Below are 27,332 nucleotides of genomic sequence, written 5' to 3' on the forward strand. Positions count from 1 at the left end.
AAGTGGTTTTCAAATTCATTTATAGGCACAGATTAAGGAAAGTCTGAGGGAAAAGAAAAAAAGAAAGGGAGTAGGATGGAGAGAAGGGAAGCCAAGAGTCTGATTCACCAGAAATGTGGACAAGTGTAGTAAGTGTGGTATCTATCTCTCCTGGATCATTAAGAACTGACCTATAATCACCACTACTTCCTGGGCAGGATAACCCTGAGCCCCTTATCTATGGAACACTTCAAGGGGAAAAGCTACATTTACAAAACAACACATACACAAGAAGTGGAAAATACAAAAGGAGGGCAAGTCTTGTTGAATTGGGCCCCTTCCTACTAAGATGTTGCCAATACTGTGGTACATGGAGTTCCTCAATAGTAGAAACCTGCAATTTCTGTATACAAGGGATGGACCTGGACAATTTCTTCTTTTACAGATAGCTATCTCAGAAATGTTTCTTTCTGGGGAGAATGTGTGTATGCGTGTTTACACCAGCATCATGGTTTTAATTCGGGAACTCTCACTTGACTTCAGAAATGCTTTTGCCTGAGATCAGAATTCTTCTCTAGAATTCTCCCCCAAAGTAGAATTCATTAAACTCCAAGGAATGCTTTTCCGTCATTTTTCATTCTTTCTACATCCTGAGATTTTTTTTTTTCCCCTAGTCCTGGGGCAGCACTGTCCTTGGCTTTTTTTTTTTTTTTTTTTTCCTCAAGGCTAGATCTCTACCTCTTGAGCCACAGCACCACTCCCAGCTTTTTCTGTTTATGTGGTGCTAAGGAATTGAAGGGTTTCATGCATGGTAGGCAAGCACTCTATCACTCAGCCACATTCCCAGCCCCATCCAGAGATTCCTTTAGGAAAGAGTGGGTTTAAAAATAAAATTTCTGTTACAGGAGGGAATGTTCATAGGGTTTTAAGTATAACTTTTAAAAATCTACCTTTAGATTTCATGTTGGAAAAATTGTAGAAGACAGCCAAATGTGAACATAAGTAATCTCTTTGCAGCACTTTAACTCATCTATTTTCAGAACTAAGTATTCCTGTGATTCACAAACATACCTCAATAAGTTCATCTCTTTGCCGAAGGCCTTCTTTGAGTTCATCCATCTTATGCTGCAGCACACTACACATGTGTTTCTGCCTTTCCAACTCCTGGTAAAGAAATGACATTTTTATATAGTTCATAGCACTCAACAAATATGAATAGCTGCAATGTAACACAGAGGTCAAGAAATTAGAACAACAAAATGTCCACAAAATGATGGTGATTAACTATACAGTTAAAAGAAATGACAAAGATGTCTTACATTAGATATATTAGAATCTGAAGATGATAAAAATCAAGGTGGAAAGCCAGGTGTGGTGGCTCACACCAGTAATCCTAGCTATTCAGAAGGCTGAAATCTGAGGATCATGGTTTGAAGCCAGCCTGTGCAGGAAACTCTGTGAGATTCTTATCTCGAATAAACTATGCAAAAAAGCCAGAAGTGGTGCTGTGGCTCAAATGGTAGAGCACTCACTTTGAGCACAAGAAGCTCAGGGACAGTGACCAGGCTCAGAGTTCAAACCCCAGGACTGGCAGAAAAAAAAGGTGGAAAACAGCATTTATAGTTTATAACTATTTTCTAAAAAAGGAGGGATACAAATATTATAAATGTATATTAAGTGCTCTCTCTATATTGTTAAATGGCTAACATATCTTCTTAGATTTAAACAAAAGAAAAATTATAGCCAGACTCAACAAATAAAGGCTACATGGTTTCCCTCATTTGTGGTAGACAAAATGTACTTATACACCTATACGTTAGGTGGTAATCAAGTGGTTACAAATGAATTGAAGGAAGACTATGGAGAGCTCAAATAGTATAATCTTTCAGAAAGACTAGGCTAAAGCTCAACAACATCAACATCAGGAAATGAGTAGATGCAACAAGGGGAGTGAGGCCAAGGAGAGAAGAGCAGATGAATGGAGGGAGTAAGCTGGAGGAGAATGCAGTCTAGAATTGTATATACCACAAAACTGAGAAAAGTAAGGGAAGGAATGGGTCAAAGGGGGGTGAGAATACTGAAAGAGGAGACAATGATCAAGATGTATTGTACTCATAAACTGCTTTGTTAAATGGCACCACCTCCGTACAACTAAAAGATATATTTTAAAAGAAAGGAAGAAATAAAAATAAAGATAAAAGATTAACTTCTTTTCACAAATTTCTTTGCTGATTTAAGATCTACCTGTTTGGCAGAGTTTTAAAACAAAGTTAAATTTTAAAACAAATCTAGTGTCTATCAAAAGAAAGGGGACTCAAGGCCTCCTGAGTGAGCTCAAGTTCATCTAGGGCTATAGAATGAGAACCTGACTTTTAAAATAAAGGGGGGAAAATGGAGTTCAGGGTATAATGGTACATACCTGTAATCCTGGCACTCTGAAGTCTAAAGTACGAAGGTGAGATACATTACAAGACTTTCTCTCAAAAAAAAAACAAAAAACTAACAAACAAATGCCCAGACTTGTGGCTTAACCTGTTATCCTAGCTATTTGGGAGACAGAGATGAAAAAGATTTTGGGTTGAAAGCAGAATAGGCATATGTATGAGGCACTTCAACTCAGAGCTGTGCACAGTTATGAAATCTACCATTCCAGATAAAAAGGAAGCTGAGATGGGGAGGATCATGGTTCCAGGCCAACCTGAGCAGAAAAATCTGTGAGACTCCATCTCAGTGGAAGAAGCTGGCCCAGGGTAAGGAGTATCTGCCATCTCAGCTACCACAGGAAGTATAAAACAGTCAGATCATTATCCAGACATGTGCCTGGGAGAAAAGCTAGATTTTATCTCAAAATAACAAAAGGGCTTGAAACATAACCATAGCAAAAAGTGTTGGCTCAGCAATGGAGCACCACCTAACAGGCCCAACAAGCTCAAGATCCTAAATTCGAACAAGGAAAAAATAGTAAAGAATATGAAGTATTATATATTGAAATATTCAGCCTTAAAAAGGAAAGAATTCTTGTCACATGTTACAACATGGACAACCATGCTTAAGGACATTATGCTAAGTAAAATGAGCCAGTCACAAAAAGACAAATAGTATATAATTCTACTTATTAAGTACTTGTACTAGTCAAATTCATAGACAAAAAGTAGACTAGGATATTACAGTGTAGGAAAGGGACAAACAGTGAACTTTTTAATAGGACTTAGTTTTTGCTTTGGTTTGTTTTTTTGGTCCCAGTCCTGGAACTTCAATTCAGGGCCTGGAGTGGCTTTGAGCTTCACTGCTCAAGGCTAGTACTCTGCTACATGAGCCAAAGCTCCACTTTCAACTTTTGGGTGGTTAATCGAAGATTAAGAGTCTCATGGTCTTTTCTGCCTGGGCTGACGACTTTGAACTGTGATCTTCAGATCTCATCCTCCTCAGTAGCTAAGATTACAGGCATAAGTCACCACTGCACAGCTTAGAGCTCAGTTTTGCAAAATAAAAAGTTCTAGGGATTTGGTGCACAATAAAGACACAGATTAGCACTAATGAACTGTTCCCTTTAAAATGGTAAAATGTAAATTTCATATTGCATAATTTTACAACAAAAAACAAAAAAAATTGAAGTCCTTCATATTGAAGATAAAATGCAGTGACACTATATATATATAGTTAGTGGCATAAGCACAAAGAAACTATTTCAAGTAACTTTTTAAAACAATAGTTTGGCTATGCAGAGCCAGTGGTTGGGGGAAAAAAAAGCCAAACCAAACCCTTTTAACTATGTTCAGTAATTATATTGATGCCAATCCTGGTATTGTTATTTTAAGTACTGTAGGAAAATGCAATGAGAATAGAACATAATTGCTACCATCCCTAGTGACTCTGAGAACTTAGGAATTACAGTGTGAGAAAAAGAAGTTACAGAGGTACCACAGAAGAGGTTAAGAAAAATCCCTGGAGATGCAATAGAAACTGCAACTATTATAATATTTTCTCATTTAAAATATGTATTTCCTAAGTAAATCCATTGAAAAGATCTATAACATGACCAACTCAGCAACAATGAACATACCTGGCACACACAGTCCTTTAATAAGAGAAAAGGATTTCCTTATACAAATAACCAATTTTGGGTTTGAAACAAAAAACCGTAAGATGAGACTAGCAACTAACATTCTCTTCTGTAAGAAAGCTATCAATTACTAGTCCGAAATAATTGAGCATCATCTTAAAGAGGCTCACATTTGACAGATATGAGACAATTTGAGCATCAAAAATGCACTGAATTTGCAGATAGGGATGAAAAGGGAAAAATGGAGGAGAACAATAGAAGGTATGGCACTGATCACTGGGTGTTTCAGCACAATTTTAAAATTACTACTAAGTAGTTGTACAAAGAAGCTACAATTCCACGTGTATATATAAGAAGAAATAAAGTGGTCGCTATGAAAGGATATTAAACAACTCTCATTTTGAAAGTTAAAATCAAAGAATCAAGGCTTTATTTTGCCTTTCCTATGTAAACTATGTAAGTAATAAGACATGAGAAAGTTTCTCAATAAAGATGGACTATAAAAACAAAGCAGGGCTGGGAATGCAGCTCAGTAGAGTGCTTGCATACATGAAACCCTGGGTTCGATGCCTCAGCACCACATAAACAAAAAAAGCCAGAAGTAGCACTCTGGCTCAAGAGGTAGAGTGCTAGCCTTGAGGAAAAAGAAGCCAAGGACAGTGCTCAGGCCCTGAGTCTAAGACCCAGGACTGCCAAAAAAGGAAAAAAAAAAAAAAATAAGGCATAGGAAAGTAAAAAGACAATCTGCAGGATAGAAAAATGATGTAAATTATATATTTAATAAAGGACTTATATATAGAATATATAAATTCTTACAACTCCATAATAAAGACAAATGATCTGATTTAATAATGGGTAAAAAATCCAAATAGATGTTGCATAAGTTTTATCAATAATGCTCAAAATGCCCCCAAAATGCTCAAAATCATTAGTCAGCAAGATGCAAATCAAAACCACATCTATTAGAATAACAAGAATTAAGTGTGAAGAGATTAGAACACACGTATACTACTACTAACAAATAGTTAAACATGTGACCTAAACGTAACCTTTAAACATTAAACATGTGACCTAAACCTAACATGTTAAACATATGACCTAACAAGAACATACCTAAGAAAAAGGCAAACAGTGAATTTATACAAAAAAATGTGCACGTTTATGGCAATATTATTCTATTCATAGTAACCAAAAGGAAGACATAGCCCAAATGCTCATCAATGCAAATATGGAGATCTAAATTATGGTATATTAACACATCATAAGAATGAATGTAGTGCTGATGGATGCAAGCATATTATGAACCTTGAAATCACTAAATTAAGTGAAAAACACTGATCACAAAAGACTACATTATATGATTCCATTGACATGGATGTCTAGAATAAAAAAATCTACACTGTCACAGTAGATCAATGGTTACTTGTGGATACGAGACAATGGGATAGAGAGATGCTAGCTAAAAAGAATGTGGTTTCCTTTTTGAGGTAAGGAAAATACTCTAAAGGTGTCTGTGGTGTTAGATGGGCACTTCAGTGAATATGCTAAAACTAAATAGCTAAATTGTATCGTATGTAACTACATCTTTTTTTTTTAATTGTCTTTATTCTATTATTATTAGCCATTCCTGGGGCTTGAACTCGGGTCCTGGGCTCTTATCCTTGAGCCTCTCTGTACTCAAGGCTAGCACTCTACCACTTGAGCTACAGCACCACTTCCGGCTTTTTCTGTGTATGTGGTACTAAGAAGTCGAACCCAGGGCTTCATGCATGCTAAGCAAGCGCTCTACCGCTAAGCCACGCTCCCAGCCCTGTAACTACATCTTAACAAACATTTTAAGATATCAAAATAAGATTGATCAGTAATAATAAAAATCAGAACATCTTATTCTGTGACCTCTGATCAATTACAAGATCTATCCAGCTACTGAAACATAAAGAGATGCCAATCACTTGGCCTCCCAAAAGAAGACAGCATCTAGGAAGCAGAATTGCCGAAAACACTAGTTACATTTGATCAAGCCTCTATAATTGATAGCCTATTTGTAGCAACTAAACAAGAAAAGGGAACATCAGAAAGATATCATGAAAAACACAAATCTTTAAGACTACATACCAGTTAATACAAGCAATTCAGAATCATTAACACACATAAATTGGAAGGAGAGAAAAAGATCAAAGGGAACCTATTAAGAGTCTTAAAAGACATAGCATCTAATCTCAACGTAGGGAATTAACCAGGATACTGATTTGATTACTTTATTTGCTTATTTATAGACAAGATCTCATTCACTGTGTAGCTGAGGCTAGCCTCAGACTTATAATCTGCCTGCCTCTGCCATCTAAGTGTTAGGATTACAGTATATGCCACCAAGACAAGTTCTGATTTCATTTTAAGCATTAAAAAAAGGCGGGGAGGCTGGGAATGTGGCTTAGTGGTAAAGGGCTTGCCTAGCATGCATGAAGCCCTGGGTTTAATTCCTCAGTACTATGTAAACAAAAAAAGCCCAAAGTGGCGCTGTGGCTCAAGTGCTAGCCTTGAACAAAAGAAGCTCAGGGACAGTGCCCAGCCCTGAGTTCAAATCCCAGGACTGGTAAAAAAAAAATGTACACTTACTATAATTCCAGTAAGAAGCACTAAAGGTTTTTGGTTTTTTTTAACTAGTATTGTTGCTGTTACTGAATGGACCTTCTCTACTCTTACTATCTACTGCTATAAGGAAAAACATCAAGTACTTGACAGACACCCTTGTATATCTACAAATATGAACATATTATTACATAAAGTTTCAAACAAGAGACTGCAGGGTAAAAGCAGGTTGGCTAGGCCCATTGTTTTACAAATAGGTACCATATACTATGTGAACTATATTTCCAGAAAATTTCAAAAGCTTACAGACGTTAAGATGGAAAAGCACAAGACTGAAAAGGAAAAAAAAAAATCCCTATGTATACTAATATTCTCTATATTTTAGCAAATAAGGAAAAAGAAGAATTAAGTTGGTAAAAGAGTTCATCAAAGGTATTTTATTTTTATAAACCAAGTGCTGGAAGCTCATGCCCGTAATGGTAGCTACTCAGGAGACTGAACTCTGAGGGTAGTGGTTCAAAGCCAGCTCGGGCAGGAAAGTTGGTGAAACTCTGTATTTCCAATCAACCACCAAAAAACTGGAAATGGAGCTGTGGTTCAAGTGGTAGAGCACCAGCTTTCAGCAAAAAAGCTAAAGGACAGTGCCCAGAGCCTGAGTTCTAGCACAATAAAAACAGTATTTGAGAAGTGGGAATACAACTCATTCTAGTTTTGACCATAACATTACATGTTCTTCTAAGAATCTGCTGAAGGCAAAGAACCAGAAATAGATATGAAATGTGTGTGGCTAGACAAAAAAAAAAAATCAATAAGAAGAAGTAAAATATGATGGCTCAAAATCTTCAAAAATCACCTAAGGAATGCAATAACCACCAAATCATGGCCTTCTTCAATGGATTACTATGGATCCAACATTAAAAAAAAACACTGAAGAGGCCTTGCTTTTAGCTATCTAGACCCAAGTCCTCTTATCTTAACCTTTAAAAATATGCTTTTTAAAAAGCAGTTTTAAATTCACTGAAAAACTAGGTAGATGGTACAGAGTTCCCATATGCCTCCTGTACCCCCACAAATGCAGTTTCTCCTACTACCAACATTCCATAACAGTGTTGTACATTGGTTTCAATCAGTGAAGAAACAATGACATCATTATCACCCAAAGCTAAAAGTTTATGGTTTACTAAGGGTTTAAACAAATATATAATGTTTCTTCCACTATTGGATGTTACAGAATAATTTCACTGTGCTAAAGATTATCTATGTTTTGCCTATTCATCCTTCTCCAAACTCCTAGCAAACTCTAACACTTTTTGAAATGATCAAAACTAGAATAAGGGGCTGGGAATATGGCCTAGTGGTAGAGTGCTTGCCATGTATACATGAAGCTCTGGGTTTGACTTATCAGCACCACATATATAGAAAAAGCCAGAAGTAGCACTGTGGCTCAAGTGGTAGAGAGCTGGCCTTGAGCAAAAAGAAGCCAGGGACAGTGCTCAGGCTCTGAGTTCAATCCCCAGGACTGGCATAAAAAAAAAATAGTGAAAAGAAAATAAAAATTACAAATATTTGATGGTATATTGCCAATTTTAGGTCAATTTTACTGAAATATTTCCCAAAGGCAGCAATCCTTCATTAACCACACACTGTTTATATGGCAGGCTTTTATTTTCTGACCCAAGAAAAGAGCACGGTACACAATGAGCAATTACCTTTGATTTTTCCTCATTTTCTCTATAAAATTCTGCCATCTGTTCTTCTTGTTCTTCAATAACATCCTTGAGAGTGTCTACCTGGTAGATCAGATTGTTCTTTTCATTGTCCAACTGTGCATTAGAAACCATGGCTTTCTTGTATTTCTCTTCCACTTCAGACAAAGACTCCTAAATGACAAAATGATGAACTTGAAATCTAAGATATGTTCATTGGGTATACATAACAGGAAATCATAGCATTGGCACAAACACATTAATGTGCATTTCACAAAATTTAAGTGATTTGAGAATTCCTTGTTTAGTAACATGCACATTAAACAGAGACAAAAAGGCATCCCCTCTTTGCTCCCAAGAAACAAAATCAAGCCATAATGTAGCTTCTGAAAGATGAAAAGGAAGAGAAAACCTACTGATAAGAGACAGAAAATCTATATTCATTGTAACAACAAAACACCTGGTATTCAGATGCAATGATGTAACAAAATGTGGCCTCTGACTAGACAAAAATAGTCATTTGAACTTTGCCACTTCCTAGGTTTCTGTTTTCAGTATATGCTAATGTAAGTGTGTAAATATGTTTTCTAGTATTATTCAAATTTTAGTCTTTTTTTAACAAGTAAGCAATACAGGCTAGGCATGGTGGCTTACCTATATAATCCTAGCTATTCAGAAAGCAAAAATTGGGAGGATTGTGGTTTGAAGCCAGACCACTAGGCAAAAAGTTCCCCATTTCAACCAATTTAAGGAAATCTGGGCATGCTGGCACACACACTTGTCATCCCAGCCACACAGTGTGAATAGGAGGACAGTGGTCTGGGCCAGCCTGGGCATAAACAAAAGACCCTATTTGAAAGTGGTAAGAGTATCTGCCTAACAAGGTCCTAAGTTCAAACGTGTGAGTGTGAAAGAGAGATGGAGAAAGACAGAAGTAGAGAAAGACACAGAGAGGGACAGAGAAACAGAAAGAACGAAAACAAAATCAAAGAGGGCTGAAATGGTCAAGTACCTGTCTCATAAGTGAAAAGCTGTGAGTTCAAACCCAGTACCACCAAAAAGAAAAAAGAAAAGAAAAAATAAGCAATTAAAAAAAAAAGACTATTAAAAAGGGTAGATACTGTCAGGTGCTGGTTGGTTCACACTGTAATCCTAGCTATTCAGGAGGCTAAGCTCTGAGGATCACAGTTCCAAGTAAGCCCAGGCAGGAAAGTCCATGAGACTCTTACATCCAATTAGCCACTGGAAAACCAGAAATGGAGATATGGATCAAGGTGGTAGAGCACTAGACTTGAGGAAAAAAAAAAACCTCAAAGGCTGTGAGTTCAAGCCCCATGATTGATTTTTTTTTTAAGGTATATTCTAGCTGGGTGCAAATGACTCATACCTGTAATCAGCTTCACAGTTCACAAAAGGCTATAGGTTGGAAGATCACATAGCAATATCCATTCAGAATAAGTTTAAATAAAACTTTTATTTCAACTTATTCTGAAACGCTGGTTTTCAGTGTGGTTATGAATCAGCAGCCAAGAACACTGAACTGGGTGGACATACAAATTTTCAATCCCCTTAATGACCCCCTCAGAAAATCTGGGGGTAGAATCCAGTAATCTCTATTTTGAAAAGCTACAAATAATCCTGGTGTACACCAAAGTTTTGAAACCACTGAGTTAATGTTTAAACTTTGAGTGTCTATTCCCATATATTCCAAGAATACCTTCACAATTCTGAGATGAAAATTCTCTATTAGTTCATAAGCATTCTTGGCACTTTATAAAAAGTAGATACTTCATTGGGTACCAGTGGCTCATGCCTGTAATCTTAGCTACTCAGGAGGCTGAAATCTGAGGGCTGTAATTCAAAACTAGCCCAGGCAGGAAAGCCTGTTGAGACACTTATCTTCAATTAACCATCAAAAAGCTGGAAGTAGACCTGTGGCTCAAGTGGCAGAGTGCTACCCTTAAGCAAAAAAGCTGTGGGACAGCACTCAGGCCCTGAATTCAAGCCCAGGACTGGAACACACACAGAGAAAATGGACACTTCATATATTAGACAACTCATAGATTATAATAAGATTTACACTCATATCTTTTCTCAACAATTCTTCCTGGGATTACTTAAAGCCATTTCCTTATTCTTACCGTCCTAGAATTAAAGAAAGAGCAGTAGTTAAGAAGAACATTTTCTGGAAGGTCTGAACTAAAAACTAGTCATCTACTTTGTAGTTTTGTAATCATTTACTTTGTAGATGGATATTATTCTTGTTCTCAATATCTCAAAATCTAGCTGAGATAACCTGTACCTGTACCTGTAAAGAATGAGATACAAGCACATACAAAGCTCAATAAATATGAATTATTTGCCACCGCATATCAAGTAACTGGTAACAGAGCTACTTTCAACTAAGGGACAGGAAGGATGATAACCCATCATTATGTTCTACTGAATATAAAAACAAAAATCATGCGTGGAACCAGAGGCTCATGGCTGTAATCATAGCTACTCAGGAGCTGATAACTGAAGACTGTTGTTCAAAAACCACTCTAGGAAAAACAAACTCATGAGATTTATATCTAATTAACTAGAAATGGATGGAAGTGGTTCAAGTGCAGCTCAAGCATTAAAAGCACCAGCCTTGAGTAAAAAAGCCAAATAAGAATGTGAGTATCTGAGTTCAAGCCTCAGTACTGACACAAAAGGAAAAAACAAAGGAAGTAGGATCCTTTTAACACATCTTTTTATTACTCTTTTCTCAACTAATTTCACAGTTATTTCAACCCTATTCTATTTCCAGTTTCTAAGTGACTCTAATAAAATGTCATTTAAAACATTCTTAATGTTTCCCTATAAACTTTTCTTTAAATGTTGGAGGAAAGTACAGAGCATGTAGTAGAGAAAAAAAATTCAGCCTGGGCCTGCATAAAAAAGAGAAGTTCTCAACATTCCTCATTGAAAATTCTTCATTAAAAATAAAACCAGATGCTGGTGGCTCATGCCTGTAATCATAGCTACTCAGGAGGCTAAGATCTGAGAACCACAGTTTAAAGCCAGACTGGACAGGAAAGTCCATGAGATGCTTATCTCCAGTTAACTACTAAAAAGCCAGAAGTGGAGCTGTGGCTCATATGACAGAGTGAGCAAAATAATCAGTCCCTGAGTTCAAGCCCCAGGACAGGGACAAAAAAAAAAAAATTATACAAAACATTTAAACATAAGCAAATATTGAAAATTCATCTTTCCTATGCTTTGCAGATTAAGCACATGCTTGAAAGAAATGCTGTTAGTAAAGCTATGTGCAATACATTAATAGAACTCGTGAAACCACCATTACCAACAGTTCTGCATACACAGCATGCGTGAGTTGCAAGATGGGCCCTGTACCTTTAATTCTTTAAGCCCCTGCATGTATCTCCCTTCTACATCCTGTATCTGGTCCTTCAGGTCATAGATATCCTGCAGGACATAGGAATGAACCATTGCATAAACGACGCATAAACATAAGTTACAAGATAAAAAATTCAGATGAAAATACGACACACTATCATACATTCCAGACTAGATGATACATGAAAGTACAAAATGTAACTATCACTCCAAACCACTGAAAGGAGCAAATAGATTCGCTCATAGTGGGGCTGGGGAAGATCTAAACAACCTAATATCGATATTTTCTTTTGCCACTAAATTCTATTGAAAACAGCATTAGGAAATGAAAGCAGGGCTAAATATTGAGAAAAAAAGTAAATGAATGCTAGCATATTTTAACAGATTTTTTGAAAATTTAAAAATAAAAAAATTAGCATACTGCCTCACCTCTACAACCAGTAAAATACATACTGAGTTATAAGAAAATTTTGTTAATCCATATATAAGTTGCAAAAGTTATAATACATGTATATGCAGCAAGCTAATCTTCTGTTACCACAATTTGTGAGAAAGAAAAGCCAGATACAAATATTTGCATATAATGTCAAATAAAATATTTTATCCTGAAAACACCATTTAAATGTGAGAAAACCATTTGCTGCAGGTTACCATAACCCTTCTAAGGAAAGTGGAGGAAGCCAAATTTTAAATGGAAAATATTGTTTCCCTGGTGCTCATCACAGTTATGGAAGGTCAATTCTGGATCTTTAATGTAGGTGGAAATATAACTGCAATATCACCCCAAATATGATTCTGCAATTATAGGCAGGATCGATTATTAAAGGTAAATCACATTTATTTTTGGCACTGCTTTCCCTTCCCCTATGATTCTCACCCTGGTAAATTTGTCTTTTACGCATTGATTTCAGTAAAAGACATTTTCAAAGGACCTATCAGGAGCCAGATGCTGGATCCAAAAACTTCACTTCTTCAAAGGAGTGGTGTCCTTTTGTCCCAGAAGAATGTAGCACCTAAGGTGAGTGCAGGGGTTACTACTACTCAGGAAGCTGAGACATGAGGATTGAGGTTTTTCTGCCTAGGAAGGAAGGTCCATGAGACTCTTATCTCCAATAAACCTCCAGAAAACCAGAAGCAGAGCTGTGCCTCAAAATGGTAGAGCTCTAGCCTTGAGCAAAAGAGCTCAAGGACAGGGCCCAAGCCCTGAGTTCAAACCCCACCACCAACAACAACCACAAAAAGAACGTAGTATCTAAAGGCAAGATTTTGCCTTATCCAGCACTTATGCCTGGTACACAATAACAACTCAATAAATACTGACATTTCCCAAGCTATGGCCATGCTGGCTTGGGTCAACTCTTCTCTGTCACTGTTTTAAATCCCCATCCAATTTAGATGATACCCTTCCGAATTAATTCAGTCTTATTCTTGCTACTACCATTACTTGGTTTTAATACTGGAATAATTTGTCTTCTCTATGAGATAGTGATCTTCTAAAGGCTAGAATGCGTTTTGTTACCTAACTCTCTAGTTCAAGTTTTCAATAAACAAAAAAGGAAGAAGAAAGGAATGCAGTTTCTCTAATTACCCTTTACCCATTCCTTAGCAGGCTCAGCAAATAAGATACCAAAGAGTATGTGTTTTTTACATTCTTATCTTCCTAATGAAAGAGTTATAAGGATGGTGACTCAACTAAAACAGTCTGAATTTTCATTATGTCAGGTGTCCCTCTTACCTCAAATATTATTATTCTACTATTACTATTCTATTATTATGAAAAAATGAGATAACTTTATACAGTCAAATAATATGATAGTGAATCAAAAGGTTAAGAATTCCTGCAGTCTCTTTTTGTAAATCCCTCTGTTTTCCACTTAAAATATGGCAAATTAATTTTTAATTACTTCTATATACATAACAAAAATGTTTTGGTTTTAGTAAAACTCATTCAAGGAGGGAAAAAACTGTTTAATCTCTTTCAGGTTCTGAAACACCTGAGTGTAACTTTTGAGCTACACTGACCATTTCTTTGAAATCATACTCCTTGTTCCTAGTAAGTCATCTTAACTAAAAAGCTTCTATAAGCTACCAAAAGACTTTCAAAAACAGATCAAAAACTGAGCTTTACCCGCAATTCACTTAACGAGGTGTCTGGGTCTATTAAGCTGCTGGTGTCCCCACTTCCTCGTCTGGATGAGTTTCCACTTAGAGGAGTTGTTGCTGAGGCAGAATTTCGAGATGATGGCTAGAAGAAATATGACACTTCTAAGATTTTGTTTCATTAACAATGGATGCTATGAAAGTACAAATACAAATGTTAGGACCAGATGTAAACTTATGATATATAGATTAATAAATAGTGTAATCAAGAGGCCAAGTGCAATTGATGGGCAATTTAGATTGGGTTGGGGGCCAGAATCATTCAGAGAAGGGCCCACACAACAAAGCATGATTTCATTAATTCAATCAAATGTTTTATTAAGAAGCTAGAATTCAAAATAACCAAGAAGAAAACTTTCCGTGGGAGTTTATTTTCTAAGTTTATCATTGCTATTTCAAACAGTATTCCAATGAGCACATCAGATTAGCCTAGGAAAGTTTTAGAACTTTAAAACTGGTATGTTAATCAGATGGCCGGGGTTCTTAAAAATTTCTAAGTTCTTTTTTTAATCCTTTGTTGACAAAGAGATTCTGTTTGCAGCTAAGAGCAACAACTACCACTGTGAATTTAGACTACTCATCACAAAATCATGCTAAGTGTTAACAGACAGCAGAGATCTGTGCTGTCCATTAAACTAATACTACTGAGCAATTGTAATGTGGTTAGTCCAAATTGAGATAATACATAGATTTCAAAGGCTTAGTGTACAAAAAAAAATTTTTTAACTGCACTAATAATTTCTCACATTGGTTATATGTTGCAATATTTTGGCTAGCTGGGTAAAATATTATTTAAATTAAGTTTACTTTTTAGTGTTGCTACCAGAAAATTTAAACATACATGTTTACAGTGTTGGCTTACATTATGTTTCTAGTGGACAAAGTTGCTTTCTAGAGTATAAAATAAAATTAATTCAGACAAATCATTTTTCTGAGTTTCTAAAGCTACTTGAAGAAAAAAATGGACTTTACCATAAAAGCAATTCCTAGCCAGAGGCATGACTGAGCATTACAGCACCTGCCTAGCAAGCTCAATGCTCTGAGTTCAAGCCCAAGTAATGCACAATAAAATAAAAATAATAAAAATAAAATAAAGCCACTCCTAGAAGGTATTTGATTTCAAGAAATAATTTATCTATAAAAATTTAAAAAACCGGGGCTGGGGATATAGCCTAGTGGCAAGAGTGCCTGCCTCGGATACACGAGGCCCTAGGTTCAATTCCCCAGCACCACATATACAGAAAAACGGCCAGAAGCGGCGCTGTGGCTCAAGAGGCAGAGTGCTAGCCTTGAGCGGGAAGAAGCCAGGGACAGTGTTCAGGCCCTGAGTCCAAGGCCCAGGACTGGCAAAAAAAATTAAAAAAACCCACCTAAGTTTGCCATCAACATTCGTAGACACTTCATTTTCAGTGTCATATGGCTTCTCAAGATCAACTTTTAGAAGAATGAAAATGAAAGAAAAAAGCAACCAAAAGCTTAAAAACTGACATTCAGTGAAATAAAATGCAATCATTTCTTTTCCCAGGGCTTCAAGTGATTTAACTTCAGAGGAATTTTGAAGGGTCAACGACAGGAAATAGATGAAGAATAGCTCTATCAGACCAATTGCATTAGAATAAAAAAAGAACAAAACATAAATTTAACTGACCTTAAGAACTTAATTTCCTCAGGAATTCATATACTTACCCTTGTGGAATTTTCAGCATACTGTTTGTCAGATTTTTCATCCAACTAGAAAGGAATAGAGATAAAAAAATTAAAAGTATTTTATTAGCATGTTAATTTTTTTAAAGTAATCTCATTTGAGTTCTTCAAGTTCAATGATGTTTGAAACCTAAAAGTAAACAGTAAAACTGAAATAAAAATTAGGACACAAAGAGAAAATGTCAAGAATTTTTATTCTAAGGAAGATAAGCAGTAAACACTTTCAGATTTCTATTTCATGGTTTTAAAATACATTAAAGAATATTTTACATATAAACTTCAGTTTCAACAATGCAAATGTCAATACAAAAAGCATGCACATATCAAAGGAAAAAAATCTACTAAAAATAAGCCAAAAGCCAAAAAATACATTTTTAACATTATTAGGATATAAAACACATCAATAAAACTAGTTAGTACTTTTTGTAGCCAAAACAGTTCAGATTATACTACATGATACAAATCACTTTTTCCTTACATCATTAAGAAATGTACACACACACAGTCTCCCAAGAACAAAAAAAAGAAAATGCAAACAACTTAAAAAGGTTATGAGAAATAGGCCTCTTCCCCTACCATGCCATACTGTATCCTCCAATCACCAAAGGCAACCAACTAACTCCAACGTTTTTAAAATATCTTAACACTAGTGCCCTAGGTACATTCAAAAGTCTCAAAGCTTTAAGAAAGTACTTCAGTTTTGGTCCTATCATGTATTTTTCCCTTACAATAAGGTATGTATTCAGTTGCTTATTGTCTGGTCTAATATAAGCCATATATATATGTATATATGTATGTATGTATGTTCTTTTTGGTATTCCTAGTGCCAAATATAGCACACCTAACATGTAAGAGGACTCAAAACTCTATTAGAGGGGCTGGGGATATGGCCTAGTGGCAAGAGTGCCTGAGGCCCTGGGTTCGATTCCCCAGCACCACATATACAGAAAACGGCCAGAAGTGGCGCTGTGGCTCAAGTGGCAGAGTGCTAGCCTTGAGCGGGAAGAAGCCAGGGACAGTGCTCAGGCCCTGAATCCAAGGCCCAGGACTGGCCAAAAACAAAACAAAACAAAACAAAAAAACTATTAGATAAATTTAAAAAATGCATCAAACAGCTAATTTATTTTAATAGCTTCATAGTAGCCTGGTATCTTTCACATGCTATAGTTAACTCCTGCCAATAGGTCTTGGGGTGGGTTTTTTTTTCTGTTTTTGTTTTTGTCAGATTTACCTTTTTCAGATTTTTTTTTTTTTCAGTTTATCAAGAAGGGATAGGGTATATTAAAGATCTGGTCCAAAACCCTGACTTTATAAATAAGGGGAAAACTCAGAGGTGAAAAGACTGTACAATCACTAAATGCCTCAGATTAATCTAAATATCAGTTTTAAGATGCCTAGTATTTATATTATTTACTTGCAAAAACTATCTCAATAGCTATAAAATGATTTAACTAAATAAAAATACCTATCAAGGCTCCAGTGACTAGACCAGCTTTCCCAATCCAATCTAGAGAAAAGATGAGGAAATCTTCAGTTAACAGTTAAAGCAGGAAATGTCATTACTTCTGACTCTGTTCTGATCACTTGATCCTAACTTCCTCCTATTTGAAACTTTGTAGTTTTCTTTTTTATTACCCATACTCATCATGCAGACAATCTTTTTAAAGCACCTTTTAAATGCTATATCAGTAATAGAAATACTAATTTTAGATTTCAACCTTTTTTTTTGCTTTCTTGCTATAACCTTCCCCGAAAGAAATTGCTCTCTAGATTTTTAACAACATATTAAATGTTTTACAACAACCAACCAAAACTGTTTTTCATACTGCCAGTTACTGTTAGAAAAGGTAATAATTCTTCCTCAAATCTCTACTAGCAAATGCATTGCTTACATGTAATGTGTTATACTTTACAAGAAAAGAAATACTATATCTTAATGAACAGCCTTATTTTCCTCATAATATTTTCCAACTGTTTTCTGTCCATGAGTTAAAAAGGAGCCCTTTGTAATCACCTTTATAATAACAATTAAAAATAAAATTTAAAAACTTAAAAGAAAAACAAGAAGTATTCTAAGTTAAAATATTCTTCTATTTAAAATCTAAAGTCTATTTTAAATCTTTCCTTATACCTGCCTCTTATAAAAACAACCTTCAAACTCACCCACTTAGTAGTAGACCATCACTGTAGAATAATCTTACATTTCAAAGGTTACACCAGTGAAGTCAGACATCACAATGTTGATTCTATCTTGTTTTGCTGTATTTTGACACAGCCCAATTGTCGCAACTCAAACTGATCATGCGCCAAACCTCAGGATTGTTAAGACAGCACAAAAAAAAAAAAAAAAAAGCCTACAGCATCAAAGCCGCAGTACAGTTATTTTGGTTGCAGTGACTTGGCCAGAGACTCTTCTTCAGTTGTCACTTCTAAACAGCTTTGTAAAGTAAAACACTATGCTATAAAAGGTCCAAGGAATCCAAGAGGTTGACAAAGATGAATTAAGGTGACAAACTAATGTACATGATGACTGAAAACATTTGTGAGCTTGTGAAAAGTGTATTAAATAAAATTCAGCTATGTTTAAAGTATAAAAGTATAGTATAGTACTTTTATATACTAAGTGAAGTATTTATAGTGTAGTCTAGTTAAGGTAGTCATTAAATCCTATTTTAACAATTACTTAATATCTAATTTATTTATCTGAAATTCCTGGGACCAGAAGAGTTTCAGATTTCAGATATTTTAAGATTTAAGAATACTGGGGGGCTGGGGATATAGCCTAGTGGCAAGAGTGCCTGCCTCGGATACACGAGGCCCTAGGTTCAGATTCCCCAGCACCACATATACAGAAAATGGCCTGAAGCGGCGCTGTGGCTCAAGTGGCAGAGTGCTAGCCTTGAGCGGGAAGAAGCCAGGGACAGTGCTCAGGCCCTGAGTCCAAGGCCCAGGACTGGCCAAAAAAAAAAAAAAAAAGAATACTGGGGCTGGGAATATGGCCTAATGGTAGAGTGCTTGCCTCATATACATGAAGCCCTGGGTTCGATTCCACAGCACCACATATACAGAAAAGGCCAGAAGTGGCGTTGTGGCTCAAGTGCTACCCTTGAACCAAAAGAAGCCAAGGACAGTGCTCAGGCCCTGAATTCAACCCGCAGAACGATGGGGGGGGGGAGGGGGGGGAGGAGGATGGATAATGGATGGAGGATGGATAAGTTTTTTAAAGATGGAGAGAGGAAGGGTCTACCAATATTTTTTGTACCAGATCTGGGATTCGCACTCTGGGCCTGGGTGCTGTCTAAGCCCAAGGCTTGCTCAAGGCTGGTGCTCTATCACTTGAGCTACAGCTCCACTACTAGCTTTTTGGTGGTTAATTGGATATAAGAGTCTCACAAACTTTCCTCCCTGGGCTGGTTTTGAACCACAATCTTCAGCTCTCAGCCGCCTAAGTAGCTAGGATTTGGAGCATGAGATACAGTTTCTGGCTCAAGTCTCCCTTTAATGTCTGTAGTGAACTGAATTATAGCATAATGTACAAAAACACTGTTGTTGTTTGGAGCATGAGATACAGTTTCTGGCTCAAGTCTTTTAATCTGTCTATAGTGAACTGAATTATAGCATAATGTACAAAAAAACTGTTGTTGTTGTTGTTGTTGTTGTTGTTGTTGTTGTTGTGTGTGTATGTCTGAGACCAGGACCTGAACCCAGTGTGTAATGGTTTCACTCACTGGCATGGCAGCTGAGCCATGTCTCAAGCCCAAGAAACGCTTTTTTAAAAACCTGCTTTAGAAAAGGCAAATATTTTAAAATTTGTCAAGAGGCAAAATAAAGGATATTACATATACACTTGTACAGTCACTTAAAAATATAAAAGCCAGTGAGTGTCAAACAAGCTTTTATAAAAGAACAGGAAGGTTTATGAAGCCTGTCCTAGAGAATGTTTGGCTTACACTGAAGAGTTCTATTTACTTAGTAGAGAGAAGAGGAAACTAAACGAATTGTCAACATTTTCATTTCTATGTAATTTAATTTCCAAGAAATAATTGTAAGTAGAATATGTATGAATTCAAACATCATGGGTAGGACACAAAGAGATAGAGAATATATACAGAATAAATGTATGTATTTATGTAATATATCTTATATATAATATAGTTATATAATATATGCTGGGTATATGTATGCATATATATAATAAATTCAATTGTCTATATCCATGGTTAAAAGAAGGTAAGCAGGATAATCAAACAGGCAATATTTCACAACAATGACTAGAGAAATCAGTCTTCTAATTTAATAAGTAAGCAGAGACCCTAATCCAATCCAGGACAAGATATTAGATTTGAAAACTAACATCCCTAGAGAGTAAATTCAGTGCCTAAATTTTAACAGCTACAATATTAGTTGTTAGTCACAAGCCCAAGACAACATAACCACTCCATGCAAGGGACTCACACTGGCCAAGTCTGGGATACTGGCATCATCCACCTCAGAGACAACACTCCCCCTACGATTTGAACGACTAAAATAATCAGCAGCTGAAACCTTCCAGTCAGAAAAAAACACGATACTTTAAAAGTTAATAGAAGACAGAAGAAAAGAGTATTGGTCCAAACAGAAAAAAATCTTTTAATTTCATGTATGATAAAAGTATTATAAAACAATGAAACTTTGCAATTAATCTACTCAAAAGATTTTTTAAAAAGTGAAATCACAGCTCCCTTATGCACTTGTTTATGTAAACTACAATTCTACACATTATAGAGTTCATTTACTGGCTGAGGGGGCAAGCAAATCTCACATATTTAAGACATTCTACATCCTCGACTGGCAGTTTCTAAGACTGTTGCTACCTAACATCTTTACTATATTTCATAAAAGTTTATTCATTATAGCTATTATAGCTAATTACCACCAATCCCTTTTTTATATTCCTCAGGATCAGGAAATAGAAAAGAAAATATAAAGGAAAGAAAACATTCATCTCTTTTGTTTTCCCCTACTTGTCAGCTTCATTTCCTGACTCAAACTCTGAGAAGCTCTTTCTTTACACCCTCACCACCACCACCACCACCACCACCACCACCACCACCACCACCACCACCACCACCACCACCACCACCAAACGAACAAACAACAACAAATCCAACTGGCTTCTCATACTTCAGGGAGCAGCTCAGAAGTTGCTGGCTCTGACCACTGCACACAAAGGGACACATGTATGTATGCACACACACACATACACACACACACACACACACACACACACACACACACACACACCGCCTGTTTTTTTCTTTTCATACTCCTTGAAATTTTTTTGTTCCTTTCTTTTCTGGCGTAATTCCCATATAAGCTCCACAAAGTCAATAGTTTGCTCTCTCTGGTATAAAATATTATTCCTAGCATCAGTGCCTCAAAGTACTAAACACAGTACCTAGTAAAGTAATAGGTAAATTTGTTTTATCTTATCAACCAGTTATTCTTTAGTTCACTCAGCTGACTGCCTACCTTGCTTCTCCTGGAGGAGGAGGTGATTCAGAAACCCATAAATAGGAACAAAGTAGACTTACAAAGTTTTGTTAATGACTAATAAAATCAAGCAACCATTTTTATTCACAATAATACTATAATGTAGATTTCTATATACTAATATTTATTAGGGGCCTAAATGTGTCAGAACTTTTATAGGTTTTTTTCTAATATAGTAATTCATTAAATCCACCTATTAGGCCTACCTATAAATTAAATAACCTTAACAAATTCATGGCATATATTTTTTTAAAAACCATAGGCCACAGAAATGGATGCAAGCCCAAGCATCAATTCGCTTTTCTAAATGCTTTCAGGTGTTATGGCTTGTTCTCTCTCCTTCAGCAGTGTGAACACCAATTGGTTAACTGAGGGACCATAAGTGCTTTAATAAGATAAGTGAAATTTGCCAATAAATCCCATGCAATCATTTGGTGTTCCATTTCTCTTTATAATCTTCCTAGTAACAAGAATTGAATTAAATAGACTATTATTCTGAATGTGACTACCACCTTACAGAAAGAATGCTTTTGTCTAGCTCCAAGCTGTTATGTAAGCTCTACAATGTAATTTTCAACTCAGTCATCAAGTCAATGTGAAAGTTCCAGCTTCATAGAAAAATAAGATGAGGCACCTATAATTATTAGTTGCATGAATGAATGAGATTTGCTTAATTGTGCCCTCGGTAACTTAAAAAGGTCACTGGTCTTAATAGATAAATATTGATTAAATACTACATATAAAATATTTGGCAACATGATTTGCAAGCCATAATTAGGAATTAATGATGAAGTATTATTTTCGCTTGAGATACTTTTGTTTAGTGAGACACACACCAAAATGCATGTGCATAACAGCAATGGAGAAAAGCAGAAATTTTTCAACCAATGACTTATATATGAGTCATCTACAAGAATATGACTAAATCTCAACATTACATTATAAAGCCATGTATTCATAAAAATAAATTTAAGGAAAATGTTCGTCATATCAAGCACAAATTTTACTTTCCAGTAGATTTCATTGTTGTCACTTTAAAACTTATCATATTTGCATGCAAACTACGCTCACCACACTCTCCCTTCGCCCACGACTGGCACGATCAGAAGACACAATGCTTTCGGTGTCATCATCGATAAACTATAGATATTAAATGCAGATAACAAAATTGATTCAATTTCACTTTAGGTCTTATCTGACTGTAGGCACATAAAATGAAACACTCTATATAAGCATTATAATTAGCCCAATGTGCTATGTACTGTTAAATTAAAAAGCTACTATAAAGTATAACTAAGTAACAAATATCAAAAGGCATTTCCAAAATGCACAAAGAATAAATTAAACCTTTACTTTTTATTTAAGTTAAACACAAGGGGAGAACATGAATAAACTAACCAAAACTAGCTATGGAGGTTGTGCTTCTCAGATCTCCAGATCTTTGAAATCCATTCAGGAGTCAATAAACTAATGCTTTGAGTAAATATTTTTCTTTAAATTTTTAAAGGAAACAGTTTGAATTAAAGACAGAATTCCCTACCGGCAAAGACAATGAAGTGACAATCTATCTGTATTTCCCTTTATTCATTCCTATGCAGCTAGTGGAAATGTTTCTAGTATCACCCTACATTGAGCAGACTTCTTCCTACTTTACAAGCAGAAGTCTCATCTTTGGTAGCTATCTCCATTCTGACATCACTAAGAAACCATTCTGGCATCGCTTAGTAACTCCAAAACCAAATTGCAAATGAAATAGGATCTAGCCAGTTTACAAGAACATGGAACTATACTTGACTGAAAACATATTACTAGTCAGGAATGATGGCATACACCTATAATCCCACCTAAGGGAAGGCAGAGGTAGGACAGTTTCAGCCTGAGGCCAGCACAGGCAAAAAGCACACTCTTCCTGAAAATTAAAAAACATCAACAAAAACCCTGAGGGTATGGCTAAAGTGGTTAGAGCTCCTGCCTAGCAAGAGTAAGAGCCTGCATTTTAAATTCCAGTACTGCCTGCCCCCCCCCCAAAGATATGAACGTGTGTGTGTGTGTGTGTGTGTGTGTGTGTGTGTGTGTGTGTGTAATAAAATTTAGTTTCTAGGGCACCACTATACTAAGTTCATTAAATACGTTATCAGGCCCTGAAATTCCCAAGATAAGGTTTATTATATAATAAGTTAAAAGTAAACTATCCCCTTATGTGAAACTTTCAACATTCCTATGTCAGTTTTTTTTTCTTAAGTATAGGAGTGGCTGGCATTTGTTTAACTGCCGATTGCAAATGGCAGCATTAGACATATATAAATGTAAAAATCAAAATAGATCATTCTCCTCATCAATCTTTTATTGATTTAAAAGTGCTTTGTAGAGTCAATTTAGACATTATGAAAGATAGCTAGTAGTTCTTAAAGTCATCATGTGCCACTAGGAATGAAAATTAGAACAATCTTGGTGGCAAAACAGTACTTCAAGCCCCACAACCAACAACAACAACAAAAAAGAGGACCATGAAACCTTCATCTCAATTAAAAAATAAGCTGGAGCCAGTTGCCAGTGGTTTGTGTCTGCAAACCTAGCTACTTCAGGTTGGGAGGATCATAGTTTAAGGTCAGCCTGGGGAGAATCCTTTCTCAACCACTAGCTGGCTAAAGTGGTGAACACTTGTCATTTCAGCTACACTTGGGGCTGAGATTGTATTATCAAAGTTTCACCCCAGCTCAAGCAGAAAAGTCCACCGGATTCATCTCAACAAAATAAGATGGATTTGGTGGCACACACTGTCATCCCAGCTACAGAGAGAAAAAATAAGAGGATCATGAATCAGGCCCACTTCCAAGCAGGAAGCAATGACCTTTTCCCTAGCCAGGTGCCAGTGGCTCATGCATGTCATCTTTTCTTTTTTTTTTCCCCAGTCCTGGGGCTTGAACACAGGGCCTGAGCACTTTTTGCTCAAGGCTAGCACTCTGCCATTTGAGCCACAGTGCCACTTCTAGCTTTTTCTGTATATGTGGTACCAAGGAATCAAGCCCAGGGCTTCATGAAAGCTAGGCAAGCACTCCACCACTAAGCCAAACTAACATCCCTATGCATAGTAATCTTAACTACTGAAAAGGCTGAGATCTGAAGATCCAGGGTCAAAGACAGCCTGGGGAGGAAAGTGCATGAGACTCTCATCACCAATTAGTCACCAAAAGGCCAGAAGTGGAGTTGTGGCTCAAGTGCCAGCCTTGCATAGAAACGGTAAGGCACCAAGTCAAGTACCAGGATAGATGAGAGAGAGAGAGAGAGAGAGAGAGAGAGAGAGAGAGACAGAGACAGAGACAGAGACAGAGACAGAGACAGACAGACAGACAGACAGACAGACAGAGACAGAGACAGATAGACAGACATGGCCTTAAAAGGACTGTAGGCCTAGCTCAAAACTAGAACACTTATGTAGCAAGGATGAGATCCCGCAGTACCAATTTAAAAAAAAAAAAAAAAAAAGGCTGGGAATATGGCCTAGTGGTAAAAGTGCTTGCCTCGTGTAAAAAAAAGAAAAGCAGCTGTGTGCAGTGGTTTGTACATGTCAACCCAGCTACCTTGAAAGCTTGACTAGAAGGATCACACTCCAAGCCAATCTGGACAAAAAAATGCAAGCCTCTATTCAAAATATAAAGCAAAAAGAACTCAAGAGCATGGCTCAAGTGGCAAGGCATTTGCCTAAAAAGCATAAGGTCCAGAGTCTGAACCCCAGAACTCCCAAAATTAAAAGAAAAAGAAAAAAGAAGCACATATTGAGGAGTAGTATGTGCCTAATGAACCCACTTGTGTTCAGAAGTTCCATTTGGGGACTGGTCTGAGAACTTTTACTTTAATGGTATTATTTGTTAAAAACTAAACAATGTATTTTAATACTCCAAAAAGACTTGCTAAGAAGAACTGTCTCATTTCTATCCTCTACATAACCATTTTTTAAGTTGGTTTTGTTTTATGTCTTTTTCCAGTTCACAGACAGAAGTGTTGGTAGGCTGGTGAACTAGTACAGAACAAGAAAATAAAGAGAGAAAGAAAAGATGAGCTATTTTACACAAGTAACAACAGAAAACTTTAAAAATTGTCTAATCATTGAATCAATCAAGATGAATTTAAGAAATTATGTAGCCAGGTGCCAGTGGCTCACACCTATAATACCAGCTACCCAGGAGTCTGAGACTGAGGACCATGGATTAATCCAGCCTAGGCAGCAAACTCCTTGAGACTAATATCTCCAATAAACTACCAAAAAGCTAGAAGTGAAACTTTGGCTCAAGCTATAGAGTACTGTGCTATCCCTGAGCAAAAGAAGCTTAGGGACAGCACCCAGGCCCTGAATTCAAATCCCAGGACCAGCAAGGAAAAAAAATTATGTGCTAAATCACATTCATACAGAAACTATCAGTTAAAACACATTCGTACTTGATTTTGTGCAATTAAGAAACATCATACTCCATGCACAATTCAGTGAGAACACAACACATACTAATTATTCTAAACTGTGAGTACAAATTAATGAGAACAACTAAAAGTTTCTATTAAGGATGCAAAGAATAAGTAGACAGCTCACCACAGGACTGCTTCGGGCCGAACTTGTTCTTGATGAGTAATAAGTGTACTCAGATGGCTATAAAATTTCCAAGAAGAAAGGCTTTACAACAACTTCCTTTTGGGGAACATATTAATGACTCCACATTTAACCTGACCCTGAATCCCAGAATGTAGTTAACTATTTCTTCCTGATCTCCCTGGTATCATTCTAACCCTTAAGATTCACCAGTTTTGACAAGAGGGAGAGGGAGGAAATACCCTGAAGCATCTCATTTATCTTTGTATGCTTCCTTTAAACCTCCCCACTCTGTGCAACATTCCCATGTAGACTTACAGTTCGAGAACCATAAGGTTTATATAATCCACCATCATACAATGATGCCTGAAGAAGAAAAGAAATACTATTTACCTATTCAGTACCAAGAGTGCTTGGGAAATTCCTTAACTTTTTCTTGTTTGGTTTTGTTTTGTGTGTTTTTTGGGTTTTGGTTTTTTTTTTTTTTTTGCCAGTCCTGGGGCTTGGACTCAGGGCCTGAGCACTGTCCCTGGCTTCTTTTTGCTCAATGCTGGCACTCTGCCACTTGAGCCACAGTGCCACTTCCGACTTCTTCTATATATGTGGTGCTGAGGAATCAAACCCAGGGCTTCATGTATACAAGATGAGCACTTTACCACTAGGCCATATTCCCAGCCCTCCTTAACTTTTTTTGCAGTACATAGTTCTACTAAAAAACATTTTTTTTCCCTCAAGGACCAGTAACTTGTGCCTATAATCCTAGCTACTTAGGAGGCTAAAATCTGAGGATTGCAGTTGAAATTAAGCCAGAGGGTTGGGAATGTGGCTTAGCAGTAGAGTGCTTGCCTAGCATGAAGCCCTGGGTTCAATTCCTCAGCACCACATAAACAGAAAAAGCCAGAAGTGGTGCTGTGGCTCAAGTGGTAATGTGCTAGCCTTGAGCAAAAAGAAGGCAGGGACAATGCTCAGGCCCTGAGTCCAAGCCCCTCCGGGACTGGCAAAAAAAAAAAAAAAAAGCCAGGGCAGTCAAGTCCAAGAACTGTTATCTCCAATTAACCAGTAAAAATCAGAAATGAAGTTATGGCTCAAGTGGCAGAGTACCAGTCTTGAGAAAGCCAAGCAAGAGCACAAGGCCCTAATTCACACGTCAGAAACAGCACACACACAAAAAAGTATCACAAACATTTCTGCCTGGGCTGACTTTGAATCTCAATCCTTACATCTCAGCCTCCAGAGTAGCTAGGATTTTAGGCAAGAGGTAAATGTTTGAAAGCTAAGTATATAGCTTCCCAAAGATTCTAAAATTGTAGCACTGACACAAATTGCTGTATCAATGTCATTACTTGTATTCAATCTCATTAAAACTACATTATAAAACTAGAACATCAATTTATTCTTTTGAAAGAAGAAAAAGAGCAGGAATGGAAACTGAGGTACAGAGCACATTATTTGCTCTTTGTTGCAATGAAATCAAGTTATAAAACCTCAGTCTAGTCCACTGGAATACAATAAAGACCTTGAAAGCAATCAACTAATACCACACACATTACACAAAGCTATTGCTTTTGCTTTTCTAGACAGCACATGACCAAGATCATTAGCTGCCCCTCCCTCCAAAAAAAATATAACATCT

The 27,332-nt window shown here is 36.6% G+C and overlaps 1 protein-coding gene across 11 annotated transcripts in view; it reads right to left on the minus strand.

Moving 5' to 3' along the window:
• Lrrfip2 (LRR binding FLII interacting protein 2) overlaps positions 1-27,332 on the minus strand; it is a 115,471-nt gene that overhangs the window by 25,010 nt on the left and 63,129 nt on the right. For 3 of the 11 annotated variants that reach the window (XM_048348662.1, XM_048348661.1, XM_048348665.1), the window contains exons 14-22: positions 26,018-26,065; positions 25,703-25,759; positions 22,189-22,257; positions 20,041-20,130; positions 15,568-15,612; positions 13,850-13,966; positions 11,719-11,790; positions 8,341-8,511; positions 1,051-1,143 (exon numbers count right to left, since the gene is read on the minus strand). In XM_048348662.1, coding sequence (XP_048204619.1) covers positions 1,051-1,143; positions 8,341-8,511; positions 11,719-11,790; positions 13,850-13,966; positions 15,568-15,612; positions 20,041-20,130; positions 22,189-22,257; positions 25,703-25,759; positions 26,018-26,065 — 762 coding nt within the window. The remainder of the gene's footprint in view (positions 1-1,050; positions 1,144-8,340; positions 8,512-11,718; positions 11,791-13,849; positions 13,967-15,567; positions 15,613-20,040; positions 20,131-22,188; positions 22,258-25,702; positions 25,760-26,017; positions 26,066-27,332) is intronic. The other 8 variants (XM_048348668.1, XM_048348672.1, XM_048348670.1 and 5 more) reach the window with 4 other exon arrangements.

The sequence above is a fragment of the Perognathus longimembris genome, chromosome 6 (assembly GCF_023159225.1).
Source record: "Perognathus longimembris pacificus isolate PPM17 chromosome 6, ASM2315922v1, whole genome shotgun sequence".
In the NCBI taxonomy this organism is placed as follows: domain Eukaryota; kingdom Metazoa; phylum Chordata; class Mammalia; order Rodentia; family Heteromyidae; genus Perognathus; species Perognathus longimembris.